Source organism: Heloderma suspectum, chromosome 6 (assembly GCF_057233095.1).
Source record: "Heloderma suspectum isolate Gila_16-S chromosome 6, 16-S_ref, whole genome shotgun sequence".
NCBI classification, from domain to species: Eukaryota; Metazoa; Chordata; class Lepidosauria; order Squamata; family Helodermatidae; genus Heloderma; species Heloderma suspectum.
Window position 1 is genome coordinate 18,322,640 of NC_139463.1, and position 17,199 is coordinate 18,339,838.

Below are 17,199 nucleotides of genomic sequence, written 5' to 3' on the forward strand. Positions count from 1 at the left end.
TACAACCTGGACCCAGCTGGACATCCCCTCCTTGTTTGATTTAATAAGCCATGAAGGGCAAGGGTAGGCATACAAGTGGTCAATTGGACTTGGCCAAGCACCTTGTCTGCATCCTCAGGCCTCAATAACTGAAACTCATCCAATAGAACTGGACCAGACAGTGCTCTGAACGCCTTTACCAATGGAACTGCTTTAATCGTGGTGTCCCAATTCATGACGAATCTGAGTGACTTTATCTTTAAAGTGCCTTGCAAATTCATCACAGCATGCCACCGAGGGTTCCACCGTCTCTCTCCCTGGCCCAGAATGTAACAGGCCATGAACCACTCAGAAAATCTCCGCTGGATGACACCGAGAAGATGCAGTGCTGGTGGAAAATAACTGTCTCTTTGCCACCCTCACTGCCACAGAGTAGGCTCGATAGTGAGCTCTTACCTGTGTTCGGTCAGACTCACCACGAGTTTTCCTCCACCTGCATTCTAGCCATCTCCCCTCTTGCTTCATTGCCCTCAGCTCAGGTGTATACCAAGGAGCTGGCCAGGCTCTGCTCAGAGGGGGAGGGCGCTTGCGCGCGATTGTGTCAACCGCCCAAGTCATCTCTGCATTCCACAGAGCGACCTGGGCTTTGACAGGAGCACCAGCCATACCAGCAGGAAAATCCCCCAGAGCCCTCTGGAATCCATTAGCCTCTGGGGGCAGACCATTTTAATAGGTCCCCCACCCTTGCAGAGGGGGAAGGCTGCCAAGAGTCTAAACCTCAGCAGGAAGTGATCTGACTATGACAAAGGGACAGATGTTAATTCCTCCACTTTCAGATCACCATCCTCCTGCCCAGTTGAGAAAAACAGATCAAGCATGTGTCCTTTTATATGCGTTGGGCCGATGACATGTTGGGACAGCCCCATGGTTGTCATGGCGGCCATGAAGTCCTGAGCTGCCCTGGATGCAGCGGCCTCGGCATGCAAGTTGAGATCCCCCAGGACCATCATCCTAGGGGTCCTCAACACCAAGTCCGAGACCACCTCCGTCAGCTCAGGCAGGGAGTCTGATGGGCAGCGGGGTGGGCAGTACACCAGCAGACTCCCTAATCTGTCCTTGGTACCCAACACAAGGTACAAGCACTCAAAATCTGCACTTAAATGAGCAGGAAGCCTGGAGAGGGAGATTGAATTCCTAGAGACCACGGCAACCCCCCCTCCCCGACCCTCGAGTCGGTGTTGGTGCTGCACCGAGTATCCAGGAGAGCACAGCTGGGAGAGAGTGACCCCTCCCAGTTCCCCCACCCAGGTCTCAGTAATACATACCAGGTCAGCCCCCTCATCCACAATCAAATCATGGATGAGGGAGATTTCATTTTGGGCCTACCTGGCATTCAGCAGCAGCACCACCAGACCCAAGGGCAGACTGGTAAGGCCACCAGGAACCATCAGGTTGGGGGATTACCCAGAAGAGGGAATAGCAATAAGGTGTCTAGCCCCTCTTCTCCTCAGCTGACCTGTTAATCCCCCAATGCCAAAGCTCCCCCTGCCCATGACCACAGTTACGGTGGCACCTCCCCGACCTCCTGAGTTGCTCAGTGGTCCTCCCAGGTACATATTAAAATGTTAAGATATAAAATATACAACAATATAAAAGGAGATAAAAGATAAAAGAGATAAAAGAGAACAGCAGCTAAGAAGGAGCAAATAAAATCTATGTTTGCCCCTTTCTCCCTGGTCTTTACAGCTGCTGCCCTCTGCTGCTGCTATTTGCTGCTGGTATCTGTGGCTGCTGATGTCTCTGGAGAGGCGGTGGGTGGGTCTTCCTGTGTTCCTCCATTCATCTCCAAGTGTGACGCTAAGTGCACACTTAGCGTCGCACTTGGCGCGACGCCGAGGCGCATGCCGAGGCGCTACCTCTGGCAGCCCTGCCTTAAGTACCTATTTGGCAGAGGCAGAAACGGGCTCAGGGTCCACCTGGTGCAGCTGGTCCTCCTTCTCCCAGGCTCCTTCCCAAGCAGCCTCTGGCAGCCCCGCCTTAAGTACCTGTTTGGCAGGGGCAGAAACGGGCTCAGGGTCCACCTGGTGCAGCTGGTCCTCCTTCTCCCAGGCTCCTTCCCAAGCAGCCTCTGGCAGCCCCGCCTTAAGTACCTGTTTGGCAGGGGCAGAAACGGGCTCAGGGTCCACCTGGTGCAGCTGGTCCTCCTTCCCCTGGGGAACACTAATAGTGTTGCCATAGCGCATTTGCGGACAGAGATGGTGTCTCTCCCTAAAGGATTTGAAGGAGAAATATCATTGTTCAGGATGTAATTTAGGCATAAGTGACAGTAATTGGTATTCTGTCACTTTCTCTTCTGGTTCTGTCCCTGTAGAAGGTTTCTGCTGTGTAATAATCTGACATTGTCAATACATTCCTTCACGTCATTGGGTGGGAATGGCCATTTTAAGAACACTAATATCTTTTCTGAGGAACTGGAGCAAATACAGTTGTGTCATAGGGCTGAGCTGTAGACAGTGGATCATGTATTGTTCTTAGCCTAGTTAAGATGAGGAAGACACTGTTAATACCAGTCTATTGTAAATGGTGAACAGACTAGATGGACCGTTGGTCGGATCCAGGATGGCTCTTCTTATGTTGTTATGTTCTTAAATGGTCACTGTACATGTATACGTGTACATGTACACGTTTAAGGTTTGTATAGATGTCATGGGCTATAACTCTTTCATTTCATGATCTTTTAAGCCCCCTTGTTTATTTGATGCAGTGGCCTCTAGTGTAATTGAAATAAATGCATCTTCTTTCCCTGTTTATTCCTGCCTTCATTTCATTCCTCTTCTTTTGTTGTCTCCCTGTGTTGAATGATAGACTGTAAGCAGGGACTTGTCCTCTTGTATTGTGCAACATGCCTTATACAGTTACGTTGCTATGTAAATGATGCTAATAATCCACAAATCTTGTATCACAATACATCTGTTCATACTTAAGAAGCGTCAAGGCACTTTGTGGTAGTGTTTTCCCACTTAGACATTCATGTGACCAAAAACTGATTATACATACTTAAAAGTTAATAAATTGGGGGTTGGGATAGAAAGGGATGTGCTTGGTTGGACATAATTTAGTCCTGTTCTTCCAGTTCCTGATTTAATGAATATTGCAGTTTGCTGGAAACTGCTATTGTCTAACTCCACCTCTGTTACAGAAGCATTTTCTCCTCTTGCCTTCTTTCATGTTGAATAAAACAATTATTGTAAATAGTGTACTTCTAATCAGTTTTTTGTTCAACAAATTCAACAGTCTTTAGTGAGTCTAGACAGTGAGTGCAATAAAACTCTCATGCATATTCTTGATGTAGAGGCTATTACTACTTCATTCACTTTTTCCGCTCCCTCCTCTGCATTTATTCTTTCTGTCCTCCAGTTTGATCATTAGAATTGTCAACAAACCATCCAAGCGTAATCTTTCTTTGTAAGGAACTTTTAATTTCCAGTCGTGGTGCTCCATTTATAGAATGCTATCCATAAGTAGGCCCAGTTGGCAACTACTTTGATGTCATTTTGGCACCAAGGTTGGATCCAGACTTAATGCATTTTGCAATAAGTCTACTTCGCAAAAAGTAGACTTTTTGAAATCATTGGGACTTTTCCCCATTGATTTCAGGGGTCTAGCCTAAGCATGACTAAGTCTGGATCCAACACATAATTCTATAAAAATGAGTACTTGAATTTCCAGACATACAATAAGATCTGCTTATTATAATGTAGCTTGTATGAAAGGTGTGTGTGTGTGTGTGTGTGTGTGCATGCGCACATGTGTGTTGAGGGAGAGTGGGGGAGAGACTATAAATGCTATCTGTTTTGGAATGGGATGTTCAGTCAAATCAAGCAAATGTTCATAACTAACATTGTTCCATTGTTTAAGTGTAATGGGAATCCGATGTTGGGTTCAACCAAGATGAAATATGACATATTCTCTTACTTGAAGAAACTGCTTATCTTTCTGTCTCAAATAATATATTTCCTTTTTGGACAGTTTAAAAGTAGCAATAGTTTCACAGTTTGGAAGTGGCTTTTAATGCTTTCTGGCAGCTGCAGCCAGGAAGTACCAATATACTGGTGGCATTAAAATAAAATTTAGGAAAAATTATTCTTTGATGGTCTGCATACAGAATCTTTGCTCTTCTGGGATCAGGTGAGACTTCATTGAATCGGTTCACATGTAATGGAAAACCACGATGTGTGAATTTCCTGGTGGAGCTTATTGTTGTGGCGCTGGCGTACACAACAGCTTGTTACGTGTGAACCCGGCCAGGGTGGGTTGTTGGGGTGGTTAACAAGCCACCCACAACCCTAAAACAGGTCATGGGTTCTGGGTGGCTTGTTAACCACCCCAACAACACACGTTCGATGGATTTGCACGTAACAATAAGCTGTGGCATGCCCCCACAGCAGCTTGAATTTTTAAAATGCAAAACAGCAAGCCCCATGGGGAAATTCACCCACAGTGGCTTGACGTTATGTGCAAACTAGGTCATTATGTCACTCAGCAAACCTAGATCTTCGTGTCACTCATGGGCAGAATGATTAAAGTTCAGCAACAATGACTACATTCTCATACTTCATAGAGTATAGGCATAGTGTTGTTCTTCAGCAGATAAAGACTTGTGGTGAAATAGTGTCTGATGTAACATTAAAAGGAGGTGGTGGAAACTGCAAATGTTCCCATTTGGGGGCAGTTAAGTGCCTTGCACATTTTGAACTTGTCTCTCAGGAACAGAATAAAATCTTGGAAAAGCTTTTAACCATAAATCTAGATGATTTTTATTCCACCGAAATAAATGCCTTCTAACAGACCTTTCAGTTGGGAATGTGATGGAATTAAAGGATAATGATTTATTCGTGATATCACAACCTTCCTTCATGAGCTTCAGAGCGGAGGACAGGAAGGCCAGGCGTGCTATGGTCCATGGGGTCACCAAGAGTCGGACACGACTTAACAACTGAGCAACAACAATAGAAATGAAATGAATAAATAAGGAACTCAAGAGCATTATACACAGGGAATCCTAAGACCAAAATCTGCTTATTTTAAGTCTTAAAATAGTATTGTATAGCAGTTTGCAATCAACCAAGAATATAATTTGTTGGCCTAAACCATTTGTCTTCTCCCCGCCCCTGCCCCAGGTTGAATTTTGTGGTGTTATGCAGATAGCTCCTTTACTGCAAAACTGTTAGAACATGGCTTCACACATGGTTCTATTCAGACATCATCTTACATATGCTGCAGACATGAACTACCATGTATCTCTCTTTGTCACAGGTGGGATTCTTTCCTAGCGAATGTGTTGAACTAATTAATGACAAAGTTCCTCAGTCTGTGACCAATTCCGTGCCAAAGCCAGGTATGTGTATGTGCATTTTAAACAAATGTGTATAATACAGTAGAATGTTTTAAATCCTCCTTACCCCAATCACTGCTTTCAGTCAATTTTGAATACCTTGGATGTGTTGTTACATATATACTGATCATCCACATAAAAGTTATTTCACTGTATAAATCCATACACGTATTTTTCAGTGCACAGTTTGTGCAGTTTAAATATTTTAATTTACCTTTTGATGATCTGATTGTCATGTATGTTTTGTGAGATTTCTGAATATCCTTAAAATTACTGCTGGACTAGTAATCTTCACAAGTGGTGGTTGTGTCTTTTCAAGTTACGGTATAGAGGAAGTTGACTTCCTGCCATGTAAAAAATGATCAAGGATTTAATAGCTTCTCATCCTCTTCACCTTGGCTCCTAATAACTCTTAGCTTTGCAATCAAAACTCAAACTAACCCATAGTGCACTTGCCCCCCCCCATCATCCTCCCTCTTCCCATCTACTTGTTGCTAGATAGTAGCTTTTTTGTTACTTTTTTTGAATGTATAGCCTGACTTACAGTGTAAAAACATGCTGGTTTAGTAATCACTATGTTAGGCATTATTATTAATTAAATTTTTGCCAAACACAGTGAACTCCCATTTTGCTTAAAAATGACTACAAGTTTGATAGCTTTTTAAGATATCAAGCTAGAAATGCAGAAAAGGTCATAAATGCCAAGCTTTACTTTCAAGTATCATGTGTTTTAGGTTCGATTCCACAACCCTTTGATCTTGTGGTATGATCCAGTGAGAGCCCATAGCTCAGCAGAAAGACCTATTCCATACTTGGATAACAATCCAAGGAAAAGCTAGGTGCTTCCAGAATTGGAAATGGTGAGTCGGTGAGGAGGCAGTATTTCCTTTGAGCCCCTCTTGAAGTGTGTAACTGATTATTCTAGCTTACAACATAGCCAAATTTGTCAGTGTCTGGCAGAGGTCTAGACAGGCATGTGCACATGTGTTCTTGTGTACAGACACAAGGCATCTGTATAGCACCTACCACTGTATCATCCACACGAGGCATCTGTATAGCACCTACCACTGTATCGTCCTTGTTTCCTATTGACAGTTACTATTTAAATGAGGTTCAGTTAATGGTGGAACATTTTACACTAAGGTTACTTGTGCTCTAGGCATTCTCTCTAGTGCAGTCAGCAGCAGTTTACTCTATTGTGTCTGCCTTGGTACAGATAAAGCTAAATTTCCCTTTTATGTTGTGTTTCATCCCTTTTCTTTTTTCCCGTCATCTGAGTGAAGTATTGTTGGATAGCCGTTACCTCCTTGTTTTCAAAGGGGAAATGTATGAATAAAATTATGAATGTGGTATAAAGGAATAGTGTCCCCCACCTGCTTCTGTCCCGCTCCCCCAAAGTGTGAAGACAAGGACTGGAATCCAAAGAGTCCTTTGCAGGAGCAGAAAATGATTCAGCTTGCACATGGGGGAGAGGAGAGGGATGCTATTTTTCTCTTATCCTAGCCACAGCCCCCACAGCGTCAAATCCTACTCCATAGGTCCTCCAGAAGCATTTTTTCTTCCCCCTGTGGAGAGCAGATGGGCTGCAATAGGAAGGGAGGGGTGCTTGCACCATACACAGCCCTTGGATCTCAGCAACTGTTCTTTATTTTTATGGGGGAGGGATTTTTTGCACTAAAGGTAAAAGAAAAACCAAATCAGATGGAAATAATAATAAAACCTGTTGATAGTAACTATTTATTCCAGGCACAAAAGCCCTGGAAAGGAAATATAGATGCATTTTTGCACACACACACCCATATTAAAGTCAGCACTGCAAGTCCAATTTAATCCTGTTGCTAAGAGTGCTGAGTTTATTCCTTATGATAAGACATGTCTGTCATGCTTTCTATCAGTATAGTTCTAAAATGGCAGAGGAAATAGAAATGCAGATAGTAGTTCCTTAATGCAACTTTGATGCTTGCTTGCATAAACTGTGTGTGTTCCTTTTAGGTGTATAATTCCATTTCTAGTTGTATTTAAACCAGGTTTGTCAGGCTTTTGACTGGTGGTGTGAGAAGGATGGGACAGCCTGTCCTCAGCTTGTCTGTTCTGTTACGTTATTATGTAGTAGTAGTAATAATAATAGTGCAAATGGGTATCATCTCTTTTTGTTTGTCTTTTCTGTTCCTTTTCCACCATTATTTTGATGGTTAGCCATATTAATAGAAGTTTTTCAAAGAGTGTATAATCAACTCCGTGTGAATGTTCTGCATGTGTTGTTGTTAACATCAAGTATGCTGATAAACTCATTCTACAACTGCATATCAGATATTGCCTAGATAGTGTTTTTATGAAGCTGGGAGATTTTAGAAACAGCATGCTGATAAAATAAAGGATGCACTTTGGGGTTCCTTGTCCAGAAAAGCAGATAATTATTCATTCTGTTTAAAATCTCTTAACTTTAGTATATTCCATGTGGATATTGTAGTACTTGAATAAAGTGTTGATTCTTTATATTATGAAAATACTAATTCATCCTTGCAAGACATGGTAAAATGTTAACATATTGTGCCTGATAAAATATAGTTTTTTTGTGTATAAAAGGTCTCAAATTTGGTAGTCATTATGTGGCCAGAGGGCTGTTGTTCATAACATACTTTTTGATAGTTTTTATTTAAACATGCAGTGTCTAACAATATCCCATTAAATTGATATAAAGTAGAAACTTGTTTACCCACGTTTACTTAAGAAGGCTTTTACAAGAGTGTTGGATCTGACAGTCACTGAGAATCATTGGATGACTGGGCTCACTCCTGTGACCAGTTGGTTATTCTCAGCCACCTGCAGGTCATACCTTACAAGTGCCCCAAAGTGTTGTTCAAAAAGGTTAATCCTAGGTGTGGAAACAGCTGCACATGATGAGCAGGCCATAAGCAGGGAGCTGGTGCATGCAGCAATTTCTAACAGCCAAAATGAGTCAGATGGTTTAATTGGCCCATATGCAAATATTTTGATCCACCTCACTGTTGTGTTGTAGTTGGAAATAGCTATGTGTGTACATGTTACATGTGGGCTGTAGAGCAGAGGTGGGGGACCTGTGGACCTCCAGATGTTGGGCACCAACTCCAGTCGGAGCCAGCCAGCATAGCCAATTGTCAAGGGCAATGGAAGTTGGAATCCAGCAACAACTGGATAGCCACAGGTTCCCCATCCCTAGTGTAGAGCATTGTGCTGGAACTAAAACTTTAGTTCTCTTCCTGGTTTATTGTTATGACCTATCACTACATACATCTGCACTCTATTTTCATTCCTGAAAGCCAGTAGACATGTAAAAGCCTTCCTTTGCAAAACATTAAAAAACAGGGTGGGGAGGAGACTGAAAGTGTACATGATATGGTGGTTTGTCTTGCAGGACACTTTGTACTTTCAGCTCCTGTTGAATCCATTAAGATGAAATGAATCTATCTTCTTATGGGATTACTGACCCTCTCTCTGTGTATGACTTTGATACTAAATAACACATCTGTCAAATCCTTTAGTTGCTTTTTTGCCTTTTTGTCATCTGTTATGCATATTATTCCGAAGTCGGCTGGGAGGCTGAGAAGGTTGTACAAGTGTAAGATTTTAAAGAGATGGTGGCTTCATGAGATCTAAAATGCAATAATTCAGTAGGAAATTATTTCTGGATTAGGAATAGTTACTAACATTCATCTGGGGTAAACTGTCTAATTGGTTTTGTATATTTGTATTTTATTTAAAATATACAACCTGTTTTTTTTACTGTACTCTTCAAAGCTGATGGCACTATCATAAAACAATATTGCAATATGAAACATTAAATAGCTAATCACAATCAACAAAGTAGGAGAGACAAAAACAAGTGATGCATCTCCCCACAAATTATATAGCCCAAAGGCATGCTTGAAGAAGCTTTTACAGGAGATGGGTTATAAACCTGTGGAACTTCACAAGAAAATTCACACAGAGAAATGCACTAATTTCAATAGGGTGTGACAATTCAAAAAAGGAAATGTGAACCCCCCCACCCCACCCCTTTTCACTCAATTAGTGTAACCCAGATTCAATTCTAAGAGGATCTCACTAGAGTTGGGCTTTGCAGCCCATATTTACTGCAAGTTTCTCCCACATTTCTCCTGGGAAAAATCCCTTACTTATGGGGAGAGGGCCATCACCACAGAAAATGCCCTGATTGGCATCTCCTTGGTGGAAACAACACATTGACGGTCCTCTCCTGCTGGGAAATGTGGAGTTTGTAGTCAAGCCACACAATCTCTGACAGGAAAAGATGCTCCGCTTATCATTTGTATTGGTGGAAGCATTCTGTTGCCTGCTACTCCCTTCCCCAAGGTAAGGCTTCTTTGGCTTGGAGGGAGGGGGTAGTAGGGAAGGGAGAATGGAAGTGAATTTGGAATTTTCAGCTGTTCTTCTTGAACTCCGTAGCTGCTTGAGTCTTTTTGAAAGATTGGATGAAACACTCAAAACACTAATTTATATTTAGGGCAAGCTGAGGAGCAATCTCAGAGCACCATTTTTCTAACCTTCTGGTAAGATAGTAGAACTAGTGTAACCCAGTGATTCCACTCCTGTCATGCTGTACTTTTGGTCCAGAAGGGTAGTTAATGGTATCAAAACCTGTAGAGAGGTACAGGATGATCAAGATGCTCACATTTCCCCTGATTAAGGTCATCAGCCAGAAGGATACCAAGGCAGTTTCAGGTTTCACTCCCAGCTGGAAGCCAGATTGAAATGGGTCAAGTTAATTTGTTTCATCCAGGAGTTTCTGGACCTGTCCAGCCATAGCCAGTTGTGCCACTTTCCCTAGGAAAGAAAGTTTTCATGCAAACTTGTAATCCCACAAATAATAACATGTCAAAACCAACTCATGTTTTCTCATGCTATATAGTAGTAAGTTACATGGCCAACTTAATTTTTAGCATTTTCCTTTTTCTTCTCGTTTCTCAAGAAAGACAGAAGTGTACACAGAGAAATAAATAAAAGCAGCTGTGTTGTCTTCAGTTTCATTAAATCTGGGTTTGATGGGAAAAATACTCAAGTGTGCAGATCATTGAACTGGTTTATATATGCTGGGATCTTTTTGAATGTTTAGAACTGTATCTCTTTGTGTAGAGATATTGCAATTAGAATTGGAATGGCCACCCTTGTATCATCACATCACATTGTTTAAGTGCTCTGGAAGTGTATGCATTTTGCTGATGCATCCCTAATTCCCATTTAATGCTGAATCTCAGAAGAGATGTGGGGGCGGGATTGTGAGTGCAACTGTGGAAGTGCCCAACCCACGCAGAATTAGGTCTCTATTCATTGTCTAACTCTTGAGTTCCAAAGAAATGATTGTGAATCTTTCCAGTCTTTTAAAATGAAAATGTCTTGTTTTTAAAATAGTTGCTCGCTTTAATATTTTTTTTCTTTTGAATTGTACTTTCCCAGTCTCCCCTGCCCATGGAGCCCGTCCAGCGTCCTGGAGCTACTTCCCCCCCTGTACGTTTTCATTTATTCTTTTTCTCTCTATCTCATCTTTTGTATTCAGCTGAGTCAGTATCTGTTTTAGGGATTTACAAGGAAGTCCAAGTGGAATTTATTGCACTTTCTTATTTCACAGTATTCCTTTAACATTTTGAGCATAAAATAGATATGGTGCACAGGGGAGAGAACAGGAAAAGCAATAATCTTTTTGTTGTTATTGTTGTCCAAACTCTCAGAAAAATCTCAAGACTTTTAGAAATAGCTTCAATTCCAGCTGGAGCCTACATAAAAACCATTATCTGTGAAATCATATCCCAGAACCAAAGATGTATAATCTTAAATATTCATGCCTTGAAAAATGACATCACAGAGTGCTTTTTAAAAATCAGGCTCCATAATTAAAATATTATTGTTTTGTGTTTTCTGCAATAGGAATTTCGTTTTTCTTCTTCTAATCTTCAAAATGAAAAGTGGAATCATCTCCCTTAGCTTCAACCCCAGAATTAATGTTTGGTGTGTGCCCCCCCGCCCCGAAATTGAGCAGCAGTGGAGGAGATGTATTTAACATGCCAGTTTAATAGCATAATTTATGCTGTTAGAAGGGATATGCTATTAATATGCTCTTAAACACAGGTCGTATACGTCATATAAAAATGAACAGATTTTTGTGAAATTCATTAGGAAAACAGCTTTATAGTTTTGATGGATTTCATGGAAACTCTTAATGCCAGATTAGAGACTGTAGCGATAGTGGACATCCATAATTTTTGTTCTAGAAGGCTACCAGTCACAAAGAGGAGGTATCACAGGAGACAAATTAGCAAGGTGTTCATGTTTTCAGCACAACAGCTTTTCAGTAAGGGAGCGCTTTCTTTTTGTCACTATTGGTAATTATAATGAAGCTGTGTTGTGCTCCTAAATTATAGCAAGAAAACATACAGCAAGAGAGACAAAGGGAGATCCACAGGTGTTATTCCACATAGCATCTGCGGAATTAAGGCTGAAGTGTACACAGGTACATACTTCCTTTTCTCCTTATCAGTGGCCAGCCAAACCAATGCTAGGGATGTGAAATGGCTCTTTGGCAAACTGAGCTTGATGGGCTTCCTTGAAACTTGTAATTGTGAAAGAGAAAGAGGTGAAGACATGGCCTCTTCCTCCACGTAAAATGATTTGAGCATGGGAAAACTGTAAAGTCTGAGTCCTTCAGTCTATATGGCTTTCTTGGCCTCAGCAACGGCTGACTTTGGATGCCAACTTTGCTACTTATTAGTCAAATCTGAAAAATAAAAATGTTTTGTGTTACATTTACATTGTAAGTTATTTCAACACAAGAAAGCGTTCAGAGGATACACTATAGTATATCTAGATATTTATATATCTTAACTGGTGAATATGGTCACATCATATAGATTTGTGTGGCTGCCACACTGACACTGCAGCATCTGGTGCGCACAAACCTATTGGCATGCCAAAGTAGACATGCTCAGCAAAACTGCTTGTTGGGCATGTTTTTCATGGTCATAGCTGTATACCCAAGGATCTAGTTGTTCAGTTTTGGTTCAAATTTAATGAAACATTTTTTGTCAAATGTCCCATGGAAGCTGTGAATCCTGAGGTCTTTCTAAAGGCCCTAGCAGGTTATATATAAAAACCCATCATGTCACATTCTCTGATATGTTAGAAGTAGAGATGCTCTGCAGCACTTTTTGGCCATAGGAACAGATGCACCAGTCTGCTGAGGATGCACTTCTTATACCTATGTATAAGCAGTAAGAAAAGGCTACAAACATATTTCCCCATGGAGGAAAATTCTAGCATACGTTGGTCAGTGTCAGTTTTGATATGGTGGGACTTGCTATATTTAGAGATGCCAGATAGTAAGTTGTGATCGAGGGGTCATGTTTCTGTTTTGCACTCACATCTGTGTTATAGATGCATATCTGTTTTACACTCATATCTGTAAGACATTGTAAACCAATTCCTTCTGGAACATAAGATAAACAAAGATTTGACATACTACTACATGAACACTGTCTTGGCAAATCAAGATGCTAGTGTCCAGCATTTTAAAATTTAATTTAATTTTTGCATTAAAATTGTTTGTCCTTTTCTTGCCTCATTCTCCCACCTCCCCACAACCACATGCAGATTTGGAGATGGATAGTGTAAAGCCAGGTTCAGCATGTGTTTCAGAGCCTCTGAACCAATCCCAGCTGAGCTCAGGTAGAGCACCTTCAGTCAACTGTAGTGTCTAAGTGTACTAACCCAGACTCTAACACTGTGTGTTCTAGCAATAATACCTACTAATAGATATAGATTTGGTGTTAGAAGGTAGAATATAGTTCTAGTTATGTCCAAATGCTTGTTTTCTAGAGGCTGGAAAAAAGAGTCTTAACTTCGTGTGTGTGTGTGTGTGTAGAATATTTGTCTCAGTAGGCTAATAATCCTATGGAAATCAATGAGATCAGTAGAGTCAAGATTTTTCCAGAATGGGTTCATAGGCTGTTTCAGCTTATGCATATATATCCGAAACAGACATGTTGCCAGCCACAGGGAACTCTGGCTTAGAATTAGGTGATGGAAGCGGGAAGAATAGAAAGGGAGGAGAGAAGAAATATTGTTGAAACACTGTTGTTTAACAGCAGCTCAAATGACCATATTATGTACACAGCTGCAAGGCTATAACTAGAAACTGCTATGCTATAGTTGTCATGACTACATTGCAAGGGTTTGTGAAGAGGAACATCTATTGGAATAAAAATAACCAAAACACTGTTATGTGACTAATGTATGCTGGATAATACGCTTGCATTAAAACAGTTATTTAAATGGTTATTTAGCATCATTCACTAAAACACTCTTCTTTTTTGCAATTCGTACTGTTTGTTTATAAAAGCTGTGGGAAAGATGTAGGGAAGCCAGCATAGCTGTAATGGGATATGAAATCTTGTATTGATTTAGAAAAAATCTATTCTTCTTCTTGGATAAAAGTTTTTAATGTTGGATTACCCAAGTCCCATTCAAGTGCTGGAGTGAAATGAGAGAACTGTTTATCTAGCTTCTGATAACCAGAATCTACCCAAGATGGGAAAGTCATGGCAGAGAGGTCAGACTAAATATGATCCCTGGGGAAGGAAACAGCAACCCACCCCAGTATTCTTGCCATGAAGACTAAATGGATCAGTACAACCAGAGATATGTCGGTATGCCATCGGAAGATGGGACTCACAGGTCGGAAGATGGTCAAAATGCTACTGGGGAGGAACAGAGGATAAGTTCAACTAGCCCCAGATGTGATGAGGCAGCTAGCTCAAAGCCGAAAGGACAGCTAGCAGCCGATGGTGCTGGTGGTGAACGACGAATCCGATGTTCTAAAGATCAACACACCATAGGAACCTGGAATGTAAGACCTATGAGCCAGGGCAAATGGGATGTGGTTATTGGGGAGATGTCAAGATTAAATATAGACATTTTGGGTGTCAGTGAACTGAAATGGACTGGAATGGGCCACGTCACATCAAATGACCACCAGATCTACTACTGTGGACAAGAGGACTACAGAAGAAATGGAGTAGCCTTCATAATTAATAATAAAGTGGCTAAAGCAGTGCTTGGATACAATCCAAAAAATGACAGAATGATCTCAATTTGAATTCAGGGTAAGCCATTTAACATCACAGTGATCCAAATATACGCCCCAACCACAGATGCTGAAGAAGCAGAAGTAGATCAGTTCTGTGAGGATCTGCAGCACCTACTGGATAGTACGCCAAACAAAGATGTTATTTTCATTACAGGAGACTGGAAAGCTAAGGTGGGTAGTCAAACGACACCTGGAATTACAGGCAAGCATGGTCTGGGAGAACAAAATGAAGCGGGACATAGGCTGATAGAATTTTGCCAAGACACCTCACTGTGCATAACAAACACTCTCTTCCAACAACCTAAGAGACGACTTTATACATGGACTTCACCAGACAGTCGACACCGAAATCAGATTGACTACATCCTTTGTAGCCAAAGGTGGCGAACATCTATGCAGTTGGTAAAAACAAGACCTGGAGCTGATTGTAGTTCAGATCACGAACTTCTTATTGCACAATTTGGAATCAGACTAAAGAGAATAGGGAAGTCCCACAGATCTGGTAGTTATGAGCTCACTAATATTCCTCATGAATATACAGTGGAGGTGAAGAATAGATTGAAGGGACTAGATTTAGTAGATAGGGTCCCGGAAGAACTATGGACAGAAGTTTGCAACATTGTTCAGGAGGCAGCAACAAACAACGTCCCAAAGAAAAAGAAAACCAAGAAGGCAAGATGGCTGTCTGCTGAGACACTGGAAGCAGCCCAAGAAAGAAGGAAAGCAAAAGGCAACAGTGATAGGGGGAGATATGCCCAATTAAATGCAAAATTCCAGAGGTTAGCCAGAAGAGATAAGGAATTATTTTTAAACAAGCAATGCGCGGAAGCAGAAGGGGATAATAGAATAGGAAGGACAAGTGACCTCTTTCAGAAGATTAGAAACATCGGAGGTAAATTCCAGGCAAAAATGGGTATGATCAAAAACAAAGATGGCAAGGACCTAACAGAAGCAGAAGAGATCAAGAAAAGGTGGCAAGAATACACGGAAGATCTGTATAGGAAGGATAATAATATTGGGGATAGATTTGACGGTGTGGTCAGTGAGCTAGAGCCAGACATCCTGAAGAGTGAGGTTGAATGGGCCTTAAGAAGCATTTGCTAATAACAAGGCAGCAGGGGATGATAGTATCCCAGCTGAACTGTTTAAAATCTTGCAAGATGATGCTGTCAAGGTGATGCAAGCCATATGCCAGCAAATTTGGAAAACACAAGAATGGCCAACAGATTGGAAAAGATCCACTTATATCCCCATACCAAAAAAGGGAGTACCAAAGAATGTTCAAACTATCGAACAGTGGCACTTATTTCACATGCCAGTAAGGTAATGCTCAAGATCTTGCAAGGTAGACTCCAGCAATTCATGGAACGAGAATTGCCAGATGTACAAGCTGGGTTTAGAAAAGGCAGAGGAACTCAAGACCAAATTGCCAGTATCCACTGGATAATGGAGAAAGCCAGGGAGTTTCAGAAAAATATCTATTTCTATTTTATTGACTATTCTAAAGCCTTTGACTGTGTGGATCATCAAAAATTGTGGCAAGTTCTTGGTGGTCTGGGGATACCAAGTCATCTTGTCTGCCTCCTGAGGAATCTGTATAACGACCAAGTAGCAACGGTAAGAACAGAGCACGGAACAACGGACTGGTTTAAGATTGGGAAAGGAGTACGGCAGGGTTGTATACTCTCACCCTACCTATTCAACCTGTATGCAGAACACATCATGCGACGTGCTGGGCTTGATGAAGCCAAGGCTGGAGTTAAAATCGCTGGAAGAAACATTAACAATCTCCGATATGCAGATGATACCACTTTGATGGCTGAAAGTGAGGAGGAGCTGAAGAACCTCATGACGAAGGTGAAAGAAGAAAGTGCAAAAGCTGGGTTGCAGATAAACCTCAAAAAACCCAAGATTATGGCAACCAGCTTGATTGCTAACTGGCAAATAGAGGGAGAAAACGTGGAGGCAGTGACAGACTTTGTCTTTCTAGGCGCAAAGATTACTGCAGACACTGACTGCAGCCAGGAAATCAGAAGACGTTTACTTCTTGGGAGGAGAGCAATGACAAATCTTGATAAAATAGTGAAGAGCAGAGCCATCACACTGACAACAAAGGTCCGTATAGTTCAAGCAATGGTATTCCCTGTAGTAAGCGATGGCTGCGACAGGTGGACCATAAGGAAGGCTGAGCGAAGGAAGATAGATGCTTTTGAACTGTGGTGCTGGAGGAAAATTCTGAGAGTGCCTTGGACTGCAAGAAGATCAAACCAGTCCATACTTCCGGAAATCAAGCCAGACTGCTCACTTGAGGGAATGATATGAAAGGCAAAACTGAAGTACTTTGGCCACATAATGAGAAGACAGGATACTCTGGAGAAGATGCTGATGCTAGGGAAAGTGGAAGGCCAAAGGAAGAGGGGCCGACCAAGGGCAAGATGGATGGATGATATTCTGGAGGTGACGGACTCGACCTTGGGGGAGCTGGGGGTGACGACGGCCAACAGGAAGCTCTGGCATGGCTGGTCCATGAAGTCACGAAGAGTTGGAAGCGACTGACCGAATAAACAACATAGCACAGGAATGCAAAGCTTTCCAATCTTCCCCAATATGGTATCCACAAAACACGCACACACAGATCTGCTTCTCCCTGCAACCTCTGGTCAATCCATACACTTTCTTATGTGCACACACG

The 17,199-nt window shown here is 41.7% G+C and overlaps 1 protein-coding gene across 20 annotated transcripts in view; it reads left to right on the plus strand.

Annotated features, from left to right (window-relative positions):
* The window catches only part of ARHGAP32 (Rho GTPase activating protein 32), a 346,243-nt gene that overhangs the window by 249,395 nt on the left and 79,649 nt on the right, over window positions 1–17,199 (plus strand). For 18 of the 20 annotated variants that reach the window (XM_084803670.1, XM_084803653.1, XM_084803654.1 and 15 more), the window contains 3 exons: window positions 5,296–5,377; window positions 10,826–10,876; window positions 13,013–13,087. In XM_084803670.1, coding sequence (XP_084659796.1) covers window positions 5,296–5,377; window positions 10,826–10,876; window positions 13,013–13,087 — 208 coding nt within the window. The remainder of the gene's footprint in view (window positions 1–5,295; window positions 5,378–10,825; window positions 10,877–13,012; window positions 13,088–17,199) is intronic. The other 2 variants (XM_084803655.1, XM_084803672.1) reach the window with 1 other exon arrangement.